Here is a 12460-nt window from a genome sequence, read left to right as displayed (position 1 = left end):
AAAATACCATTTGCCAATGTAGAGCAGCACCTCTCCTGCAATTTAGGGACTTACAGCTGCTAGATGGGGCACTGGATAGAATATTCAAATTGGAGATGGGAAGATCTGAATTCCAATTCTGCATCAGACACCTACTAACTGAGTGGTATTTTTGTTGTTTTTAGTCATTTTGGTCATGTTCAACTCTTCATGAACTCATTTGGGGATTTCTTAGCAAAGATCCTGGAGTTGTTTGCATTTATTTCTCCACTTCATTTTATAGATACGGAAATTGAGGCAAATCGGGTGAAATGACTTGATCACAAATCTAATGTCTCAGGCCAGATTTGAACTCTGAAAGATGACTCCAGGCCCAGAACTCTATCCAATCAGTTGCTCCTTATACCATCTAACTGCCCTATGCTAACTAAATCTGGAAAAATAATCTCAAAAGCCTTCATTTCTTCATCTGTAAAATAGAGGCAATTGCCAAGGATCAACTGAGATAACATAAGTGTTCTGCAAAATTTAAGACAGTATAAAAATGCTAACTTTCTAAAGAAAACAATTCAGCTCTAAGCAATTACATAAAGGCAGTTAGATAATAACTTCCTCTTATCTGTTATCAATCACTGCATAACTTAATGCTGCTTTATCCCTAATTATCTTGATTCGAGAACTTCTTTTCTGATTAAACTTGAAATAAGTTTAGAGTCAGTCCTCTTTTGCCTTGATTTAAGACCAGCTTGGTTATCAAAGCCTTCTTAGCAGTTTCTGCTCAACTTTCCTCAGTCTCAGCCAAAAGATTCCCCAATCTATTTTGATAAAGCTAATCAAAATGATGCTCCTATTTTGCATCTCTGCACTCTGAAATATTAGAATTTTTTTGCCATCATCTAGCTCTGAAATACTAAAAGATTTTTTGCTATTAATCCCTGATTCCTCTATTCTCCTCTTCCCATGACTGAAGCAGGAAAGATTATAGTCATAAATGTATTCTACAAGACTATTTGTGACTATCTAATTGTAGAATGGAAAGAATACCAGATTAATGAAAAGGCCTGGATTCTAGTTTTGCTTCTACCACTTCCTGTGTGGTAGGTTTCACTTTTCTGTGTCTTGATAGCCTTCCCTCTAAAATGAGAGTATTGAAGAAGCTGATCTTTCACTTCTCTTTCTACTTGAAAATTCTTTAATTCTGTAGTCAGTCAGCTGTAATTTTCCATTCTATTCTTAAAGAAGTATCCCAGTGAGGATTGTCAGCTGCTATGGATTGCTTGAAATTTATTAGTCATTTAAATCAAATAATCTTTCCTTTTAGAAGAGGCAAACTATTCATATGCAAAATCAAATCTGCTTTCAGATGCAGGATACCTCTTAGTGTAAATCCAACTTTTACCAGAACACAATTTTAAAATAGCATTCTAAAAAGAAAATTTAATGAGATTTTAAAATATAGCTTTAATGTGCTTGCATGCTAGGCAGAGGAACAACATGATAGTGTGGATAAAAGTTGGCCTTAAGCCAGGAGTTCTGAATTCAAGTCTTGCCTCTGATGCATACTGAAATGGCAAGCCTGAACAAAAATTAACTCCTCAGTGCTCTGAGTCATTGGTGTCAAACTCAAATACAAATGGGGACCATTTAGCTATACATAAGGTTTCCTGCAGGCCCATATTATGCACCACATACGTTATATTTAAAAACTTACACTTATAATTTTTTATTATTATTATTATATTAGAAAATTGTCATTATCTATGTTTCATTAGACTTTGATTTATTGTTCTAAATTTTTCCCAGTTAATATCTTAATCTGGTTTAGTAATGTTCTGGAGGAACCGTATCAGACTGGTAAGCCACATATTTGACAGCCCTGCTTTAGGCAACTCTAAGAATATGAGCTGAATTGGTAGAGAGCTTCCTATACATGGGGGAGTTTCCTATACTAATGAAATCATGGTCCAATAGTTATGTGTATGAATCATAGACATCAAAGCTAGAAGAATCAAAACAATTGCAAAACTCTATTAGAAGCCTCCAAAAATTAACATCAGAATTGGATTGATTCAAGAGAAATTTTAAAATGCACAATTTCTGAAAACCATATGGCAAAAATAACTGCAGAAGAGAATCAGAAGACCTGACTTTAAACCTTGACTTTACTATCTATACAAATTAACTGAGGGTGAATCACTTTTCCATTCTGGGCAAGAAATTTCTCATCTGTAAAATGAATGGAAGGGATTTCAGAAAAAAATTCGGAATGATACATTTTTTAAAGAAAAATGCCTGAAAAATCCATATTGTTAGGAATATATCCTAATGAGGTTAAAAGCAGGGGGAGAATGTCCCATAGACACCAAGATGTGAATGGCAATGCTTTCTGTTAAAGCCCCCAAAAAATTGAAAAGTAGGAGCCCATTGAGAATCAATCTATACAAATTCAAAATTATGCGTAATAAAAAACTTGTGGAATTAGTATATTATCATCTCCATTTTGAAGATAAGGAAACTGAGGCTCAATAAAGTTAAATGACTCGCTTACTATCATACAAGTAGTAACCAGAAACAGTGACATTATAACTCAGGTTTCTCTTGACCAGTGTCCTTTTCACTATAATAGCACACTCAAGTACTATCCATCTTTTATTGATTTGCTGGGGGAGGGAAGCTAAATTTATGCAAAGTAAAATAAACAAAACTAAGAATAATATGAAAACAGTGACTATAAAACAAAAACATAAGCAGAGAGACATACATATATATATATGTATATATACATATGTAAAACTAAATATATATATATATATAAATGTGTATATATGTATGTGCAGTCATTTTTTCAGTGTTGTCTGACTTCTTTGTAATCCCATTTGGGATTTTCTTGGCCAAGATACTGGAGTGATTTGCCATTTCCTTCTCCAGCTCATTTTATAGGTGAGGAAACTGAGGCTATTAGGATAAGCTACTTGCCCAGGCTCCCACAGCTAATAAGTAAGTGTCTGAGGGCAGTTTGGTACTAGGGAAAATGAATCTCCCCTGACTTCAGACCCATTGTACTATCTAGTTTTCCATATATCATAATACATATTTTTATATATAAAGGTATGTATGCATGTATCCAAAAACATGCACATGCTATCCATGATGACCTTGATCATTCATATACTTTATAATATCCTGGGAAGTAATTTTTAAGTTTTCATTTGTATTTCATATGTAAAGTGTATGAAAACATGGAAATTTCTAATAAATATACTTTCTTTTTCCTTTACTGAAATAATTTGACACTATTTAATTAAATGTCATGGGTGCTATACTGTTTTTTCCCCTCTGAGGCAATTGGGGTTAAGCAACTTGCCGAGGGTCACACAGCTAGGAAGGATTAAGGCCAATCTGAGGCCAAATTTGAACTCAGGTCCTCCTGACTTCAGGGCTGGTGTTCTATCTACTGCCACACAGCTGCTCCTCAGGTGTTATACTTTTAAAGATCAGTGTTTAGCAGAGTGCCTGGCATTAATAGGCCTTTAATAAATGTCTGTTGATTAACTGGTTGTGCAGTGTTATCTTCCTGGATGACCAGAATTTTGCACACGCAAAATATTCCTGTAATTCAGGCTGTCTCATGATTTTTTAATATTTATACTAAAAAAATTATAAATTTTAATCATTGATATGCTACATCCCTAATTTACTTTGCATTTATATTCACATACTTTGTGACTAATTATCAGTGTACATGTTATATCCCCGCAATAAAATGTAAACTCTGTGAGAGTAAGGAATGTTCTATCTTTTTTCTATTATTAATATTTAGCCAAATGTCTGGGATTGAACTTTATAAATTTTATTTTAAATTGAATTGAGTTTTAAAAAGTTTATCATGGAGATAGGATTCTCCTGGACATGCTTGATAATTTCTGAAATAATCACAGAATTATTGAGCAGATTTAATAAATTAAAAATACTGCTGCTATGAAGAAATGAAGTCTTTTTATCATAAGCATCAGAAAATAATTCTGTGGAAAAGTATTAAGTATGCAAGATTTTATTTTTAAATGTGGTTGGTTGTCAATTGCATGATATGTATTTCTTCTCCTGAGGACAGAGTTTTGAATTATATCTCAGATAGCATGTGATTTTTTCATATTCTGATGTAATATCTTCCCAAACAACTATATACATATATATATATATATATATATGTATATATATATTGAAACATCAGTGGATGTTTCCATTCTCTCTCTGGTTGTAAAATGAACAGGTTCATTGCTTTAAAAAAAAAGAAAGACAAAAATTATAAAGCAGTTTTAGATTCACTTCAATATTTTTGCTTTTGATTCACTCATATTTTGGAAAATTGGTTTTTATATTTGTCATTTTGGGAGATGTTCAATTTACACAAGACAGAAGAGGAGAATTTGAATTTTTATAGATTCACTTTCACTCTCCTCTAGTGGGCAGATGATGTTAAACAAATTATGTTTTTCCATTTATTACGTGTACTAAAGAGACAGATTTGCAGAATAATAAAAAATTGTTTTCTTGGTTTGCCATCAAAAGGGCACATATACCCTGGGGTGCAGTTCATATAGCACTTCTATTTCAAACCTCAGACACTTAAAAAAAATACCACTGAAAAATAATTGCTGTCTCCATATCAAATTTTCATCCTTACTATGAAGTTGTATTGCTAAATTGAAACAGCTTTATTTACTTTTACTGAAGGAAATACATTTCTAATAAATATTGAGCCACATCATCAAGGACACAAAGTAATTCAGAAACATAGATTTAATGCAGCAATCTTGTATGGAAAAAAAAAACAACGTCCTTCCCTGGTTTTCCAATTTCTTTCTTTGCTTTAGTTCAGGACCTGGTCATCTTTTTTTTTTAAAATGTTATTGAGACCTTTTGAGATTATTTTTTTTAACAATACCTCTCTTTCCCTGTGAGAGTTGGAAGAGACATTAATGGACATTTAAACATTCATCATCTTTTTTTAATATTTTCAAGAAAACTAGTTAGTTCTAATTGTTAGGAAATTTTTCTTAATATTGAGTATAAATAGCATCCATTGTTAATGGTTCTGTAGTCTGGACTCAAACAGCACAAGCTTCCTTCTCATGATCCTTTTAGGTTCTCATGTAGGGGTGGAGTGAGGGAGGACAATTGAAATTGTCTACAGTTATGTTTTTTTTTTTCAGTTCAATTAACTCAATAAAGAAAAGTTACTCCCTTAAAATCTAATAAGTAACTATTTCTTCTTCAATGAAAAATTTCCTTCCTGCATGGGATATTCTTAAGATACCTTTTATGTGAATTTCTCAATACTGGAAACAGTTCTATGATGTGTTTGAGTAAAGTGAAGTTTGAATAGTGATACAACAACATGAAAGAAGATTTAAATAAAAACTCAATTTAGCTTATTTCATAATAATTTCTAATCTTTTGAAATGGTGGTCTTCCATGAAAAATCTCCCTGAAGCCAGTTTCCAAGCATATAAAATGTGTATTATCTTGCACATAATTTCCCTGTACTGTTACAGATTGTTTGAGTCAATATTTAAGTTAAATTTTTATTATTGCTATCTTTAAAATGAATTCTTGAATCATGTCTTTCATCTTGTTTTTTACTCATCTATTATAACTGGTCAAAATTTCATACTCCATAAGTTTGCCTCTGAGCAGAAAACATAATATGAGGAGAAGGGTCATGGGAATTGTCAAGAGCCACTGATAAACAGTGGTCAGAGGTATGTGCAATACCTTTAAATGCACTAAAATTTTATGATGGTAACTTATGAAATGTAGCATGTCCAGCAACTTTGAAACATTAACATCACTAAGAAATAAATTGTAAGTGTTGAAAAAATCTGTGTAGTACAAAATACTCAAAGGACAATCAGAAGACCTTGGCCATTGACTAAGTGTCAGTGCAAAGGTGATTCAATTTATTCATTCAGTCATTCAGCATTTATTACATAAGCCCAATGTGAGCAGAGCACTTATTAAGTACTTAGGGAAAAGGTGAAATTTAGGCAAGAATTCTTGGTGTTGTTGGAAGAATACTATCTTTGTAATCAGAGAAACTAAGTTCAAATCTCATCTTTGATACACATTGCTCATGTGTCCTTGAGTTGCCCTGTTGTGAGCTTCCTCTCATGTAATATGAGGTTGGTCCCTGAATTTCACTCCAGTTCCAAATCTGTTATTATTTTATTCTTTAATCCCTATCCTCATAGTGTTTGCAATTTAGTAGGGGCTAAAAATGGAAACATAGATAACTAATAATGCTGTGCAATAATTGCATGAGAATCACAAAAAAGTGTTATACATTAGAATAGTTTTGAAAAAGTAGCATATTTTTTAAAAAATAGACTTAAAAGTGAAGGGGAATTACATATTACCCATGTGGAATGGTATTATGGTATTTGGGGCGAGGACTGTCTTTTGCCTTTCTTTGTATACCTAATACCTAAGAGAGTTTTTGACACATAATAGGTGTTTTAAAAATGTTTATTAATTGAGAGTAAAATGCAGGTTCCTTGAAGGCAGGAGTGGGATCAAGGTTGGATTTTTTTCCTGACTAATTATATCACTTTTTGAACAAGTCATGAAATGTTTCATGGACCACACTTTCTTGAGTTTTTGGGGTGGGATTTGAACTAAGATTTTCTTTGAAGTCCCTTTCTTCTCTAAAATTCTATGATTGTACTATGCACTATGTACATATAACATACTATTGGACAGATCATTGGATTTGGAGTCAAGTAGACTTTAAGTGAAATTCTGAATCAAATACCTGTTAGGTATATGGCCATGAGGAAGTTACTTAACCTCTATTAGCTTTAGTTTCTTAAAAAATGAAGATAGCAACTTCACAGAGTTACTATGAGGATCAAATGAGATAAAATATGTAAGTGCTTTGCAAATCTTGAAACATTATGCAAATGAATTATTGTTATTATGTTATCTTTGAAGGTTTTCAGACTTAGATTAATTTTCTAGAAGATGAGGAATAATATTATTGACACTATAGATCACAGAATTGAAAAGGTAAAAAAAAAAAAAGTGAAGTTAGTAGATGCAACTGGTTCTTAGATAGTTTTCCTGACAGTATTCCGAGTGACTAGGGCTGAACTGAATCTTAGAATTGCTGACTACTGCATTCTAGGTCAATTCATCTGGCAGAATCATTTCTTAGTAATCATCTACAGTGATGATATATGACCACAGAGATGGAGACACAGATGCACAATTTTTGTGCCCTGAAGCTTCTTTCTTAAGCAAAGATGGCAAGTCCAGGACACTGGACCCTGAGCTAAGGGAAAGTGAGAAAGTGACCATTCCAGTGGAGATGTGCTGGACAATCATTAACTTTGTCTCTGGACATTTCAATACCTTGGCTAATCTCCAAATAACAGTAAGAATAAGAAGGGAGTTTTCCCTTTGTCTCACTCCTCTATCGCCAGATTCAACTTCAGCTCGAACTGATACATGACCATGGGTTAGCAGATTGAGTCTGTGTATATTCACGTTTGTATATAGGTGTGCATGTACACATAAGGACTATGCATTCAAAATAAATACAATTCTTTCCTTCACATATGAAATCTGATATTGATTCACTATCAGTAGAATGCATGTTTTATGATGTTTTTCCTCTAGTGGTAATGAATATGCACTAATCCATACATACTTTAATCCAGGTTCTCATTATTACTAAGACACATTTACAAAATAGCTAAGAGAGGTAAGGGAAAACTTGATTCTGGAGCATTTAATTTTTTTCTGCTAAATTGCAAATAAATATAAAATGGAAATGTGTTTTGCATGACTACACATATTTGACCTATTTCATATTGCTTGCCTTCTTAATGAACAAAGAGGTAAGGGAGGAAAAGAATTTGATATTCAAAATTTTTAAAAATTAAAATTAAAAATTTTATGTGTAATTGGAAAATGCTTTAAAATTTTAAAAAAATCATTTTGAATCAAAGAAAATAGAGGGTTTGTTTAGTTCTAAAAATATAAGCCTATTAAATTGAACTGGTTTAGTGACTTGCCCAAACTAGGAAGTGTCTGAGACCAGATTTGAATTCAGGAATTGACATTCTCACCTTGTGCTTTAGATATATCCAGTTACATGAAGCATGGCTTAGAAATAATAGGAGAGGAAGGGAGACAAGTTAGAAAATTGTAACCATAATCTGGGTGAAAAGTGATGAGGGCCAGAACTAGGAAGTCATAATTCCCTACTTCTCCCTAATGGGACAACATCCTATTTTGTTAAATATTACAATTCTTCTCTTTCTTAGCAAATAGTTTTCATGGCCGAAAGACAGCATTCACTTAGAGGGCTTTTTCTCTTTGTCAATTCTGCCTTCATGACATTTCTCACATAAGACTCCTCTCCAATCTCCTAGTCACCATCTTGATGCAAACCCTCACCACCTCAAACTTGTTTGCAGTTGTTTATATGTTGTCTCCCCAAAAAGAATAAGAGATTCTTGAATGCATTTTTGCCTTTCGTTGTATGCTCAGAGCTTTAGTATAGTACTTGTCACATAGTAAGCTCTTAATAAATACTTGATGACTAACTGACAATGGGTCGTTCATACTATTAGCTAGACTGGTTCTGAGATGACATTAATTAATCAGCAAACTCAAAGCCTTTCCACCTTGACAGGATCTGCCTCGCTAGTGTTATACAGGTATGGCTCTTCAGAATACATTTTATTTGTTTGTAAAATTATGGATATGGATTGAGCTAAATTCCTAGCACTAGTAATTAGAAGGTACAGTGGATAGAATATCACATCTGGAGTCAGAAAGGCTCATGTTCCTGAGTTCAGATACAACTTTAGACAGTTGCTAGAGTGTGAACCTTTTTGACTCAATTCCTCATCTATATATTAAAAAAAAAAAAAAAAAAAGCTAGAGAAGGAAATGGCAAATCACTCCAGTATTTTTATACAAATAAAACAACATATGGGATCTTGAAGTAGGACATGACTGAAAAATAACTGACTGGGCAAATTCCTTCTAATTTGCCAGTGATGAAGAATGCTACCCACTTCCTGACAGGGAGAGATGGGAGATTAAATAATAAGAATGAGACACACATTTTTGGAGATGACCAATTTGGAAATTTGTTTTTCCTTCCTTACTTACAAACAGCTTTTGTTAAAAGGGTTTTGTTTTTCTTTTTTCTCTTTCCAGCAAGTGTGTATGAGGAAAAGAAAAAAAATGCTTATTATTTGAAACATTTCATTTAAAAATAAATTTATGTAGGATTTTATAAAAATTAAAAAATAAATTTCTTTTGCTTTTGAATCATCTGATCCTGTTTCACCTGGGTTGATGCTAGATTTTATATAATCTATAGATTAAGAATAAAAGTTTAACACCAAGGCAGCATATTATATCAGTAAATAGCAATAACATCATATTATAATATCACTATTCATCTTGATTGTAGATTGGATATTAAGTTATTTAGGGAATCTAAGTGATAGATTTCCTCCTTTTGTTCTTTTCCATATTAAAGTGAGTCAAGGGTGAATTGAGCCATATAGAATAGGTAAAAATAAAGTGCAATTGAGTCAGAGAATCTGGATTCAAATTCTATCAGCATTACTTACTACTTGAGTGACCCTGAAAAAGGCAATTTCATTTCTGTGAAATAAAGGGTTGGACTCAATGAGCTCTGAAATTCCTTACAAACTCTAGAGCAATGACTCTATGAACCGATAAAGTCAAGGTAGATTAACAGTCTCCCTTTCCTTCACTTTTCCTCCCTGACTTCCTTTAAAGCAGTTTTATGGCACAACTGCCATTGAAATCTTACTCTGATTCATATTGGAGTTGACTTGGAGGTAGCATTAAGTTCGTGAAGGTTATGCTTTGCAGGGTATAAGTTTGGGTAAATTTTTCCAAGTCTTCAAATGTTAACATGAAAACAAAGTATGTGTATATGTATGTATATGTGTGTGTAATAAATATGTATATGTATGTAATATATATATATATGTGTGTGTGTGTGTCCAAGAATCAGCTTTGTTAAGTTTAAAGATCCTCATTAAGCAGTCAACTGAAGGATGACAGATACTTTTGATGGAAGCAACCTATCAAAAACTCATCACTAAATTATATAGGGGTTACAGTCTACATCAGGAGATAGAACAATGAAGTGACAGATTCTTGTGATATTAAAGAGTGCATTATAGTGTAATGAAATTGTTTCCTTCGGATTCTAAAATGAACCCTAACTTCCTATTTGCAGAAGTAGTGAACTTCTATTGCAGTTTATAGACTCAGAGAATATGAGGGCTGAATGGAACCTTAAATTATCTGATCCAACACTCTCATTTTAAATATTAGAAAAATGAGTTTCTAAAAGCCTAAAGGTTTCTACCAAATCACAATTACTAAGTGACAGAGCCAGCATTTTGAACCCAAGTCTTCTAGCCTCGTGTGCAGTGCAGTTTCCATATGTTATTCAACTAGATCCCAATTAGTGCAAATGATGAATTCTCTAAAGTGGTCACATTATTCAAATTCACATTATTGATTTCCATTGGGTATAACTGGTTACCATATTTTTACATAATTCTAACTTCAAACAGTGCATATGTGAATTCATATCCAAATCAGTTATTCACACTAAATGGGATTCATCTTTGCTTCATTGTTGTTTCTTATGTCTCCTACTTTAGAAAGTTTTTATTTATTCATGCAAATACATATTAAAATTAAAAATTAATTTCCTCAACTATAAAGCCAAAAGTGCTTTATAAACCTGAAAGAGTTCTGTCTATGTGAGCTGATGACTAATAAGCCATGAAACTTGAATTTAGCCATAACATTTCCATCTCTTTCTTTTCCAGCCTTTCCATCCCCAAACCTTCCATAACCAAGCAGTTTTCCTTCTGAACCAGAAAACCTATTTTTATTGTTCCCAGACTTTATTTTCTCCTGATCTGAAATCTTTTGAAGATAAATGGAATTTTTTTCAGAATCCAGTGGAATTTTACTGAGCAAAGGAAAATATTAACCTATGAATAATACCAGCCTCAACTAGATTCTATCAAAAGGAAAAAAAGACAGGAAATCTACATGAATTTTTATCTTTGAAGCAAACCAATTCATAATTAAATAAGGCATATTTAGAAATGATATCTGTAGATCTAAACAAGGGTTGGTTTATTTTTGAACTGCTACATAGGAAAGTCCACCTAATGAAGTGACATCACTGGATTTTGGTAGGCTGGAAGTTATGGAGGTTATGGAGGTTGGTCAATTCTGAATGTGTATGGATTGCTATTAACTAATGTGTCAATAATACTTTCTTAGATCAGACAATTTTGGTTTTTTGTTTTGTTTTGTAGACATGAGCGAATTCATACCAAGAAAAGTAACTATAGTAAAGCTTCAGTGCCCTCTCCAAAGGATGTGGATGATTTAGCTACTCTAGAAGTCTTGGATGAGGTAAGAAATACCATTTAGACATGTTACCCAAATGGCATTTTATCTTATTAAAAGCAGCCCTTTTCTATGGCCCTTATAATTTGATGATCTATCCCTCAGCTTCCTATGTAACATTGACATAATCTATTATATATATAAGTATGGTCAGTCCGGAAGTCCAGTCTCACCATAAAGCACACTGCATACTTTCTTCTAATCCCTCACTCTATAGTACTAGCAACATAGAAATCCCTCAAACTTCACCACCAGTTACAATAGTGCTTATTTCCGCCCCCCCCCCCCAAAAAAAATTAGGTTTCTCCAAGTGACAATGATCTATTGACTTTGAAATCTTAAGGTGGAGAAAAGGGGGAGAGAAACAGGTGTGATAACTGTCTTGTGATTGTCACATAGAAGAATTTCCTTGATGCCAGAGGGACAGTGGAAAATTTAAAAATTTAATTTTTAAAGCTTCTTTCTCATTAGAAATGTCCCAGAGAGTAATGGGTTCCAAAAGCACTGTTACATTTTCCTAGAGGTTTTCCAAAGGAAACTAACTGGTCACTTGTTGGCTACACTGAAGCAAAGATTTCTGTTCATTGTGGGCTGAATTGGATGACCTCCGAGGCTCTTTCTATAATTCTTAGCTTAGTTGATTTGCAAGCCATTTTGTTCCTCCAGCCATGCTCACTGTCCAGGCTTTGGTGAGTTCCCCAGATGAAGAAGAAAGTGTTTTTGTCACCACCAAACTTCTCCTATGTCCTTCAATCCCTAACTCATGTTTCCTGAGAATTCTCGGCAGAGACAATTAATTTTGCTCCCACACGGTCTAATTCTGGGGGCAAGTGATCAGCAAGCTAGTATCTTGCAATCTCAGCATCAATCTTCCCAAATGTCCAGAAATATTCACAAGAATTCAAATATCCAAAATCGCCCCTCCTCAGCAAAAATTTAGACCCTCTGCCCTACCTAATTCAGTAGCCCTCTGAAGGCTTTTGACACT

General features: G+C 33.3%; 1 protein-coding gene across 1 annotated transcript in view; it reads left to right on the top strand.

Annotated features, from left to right (window-relative positions):
- MYO3A (myosin IIIA) overlaps positions 1–12460 on the top strand; it is a 221648-nt gene that overhangs the window by 85426 nt on the left and 123762 nt on the right. Inside the window, exon 9 of the mRNA XM_031940242.1 lies at positions 11379–11478. Coding sequence (XP_031796102.1) covers positions 11379–11478 — 100 coding nt within the window. The remainder of the gene's footprint in view (positions 1–11378; positions 11479–12460) is intronic.

This window comes from Sarcophilus harrisii, chromosome 5 (assembly GCF_902635505.1).
Source record: "Sarcophilus harrisii chromosome 5, mSarHar1.11, whole genome shotgun sequence".
Taxonomy (NCBI): Eukaryota; Metazoa; Chordata; class Mammalia; order Dasyuromorphia; family Dasyuridae; genus Sarcophilus; species Sarcophilus harrisii.
This window is presented reverse-complemented; position numbering and strand designations above follow the sequence as displayed.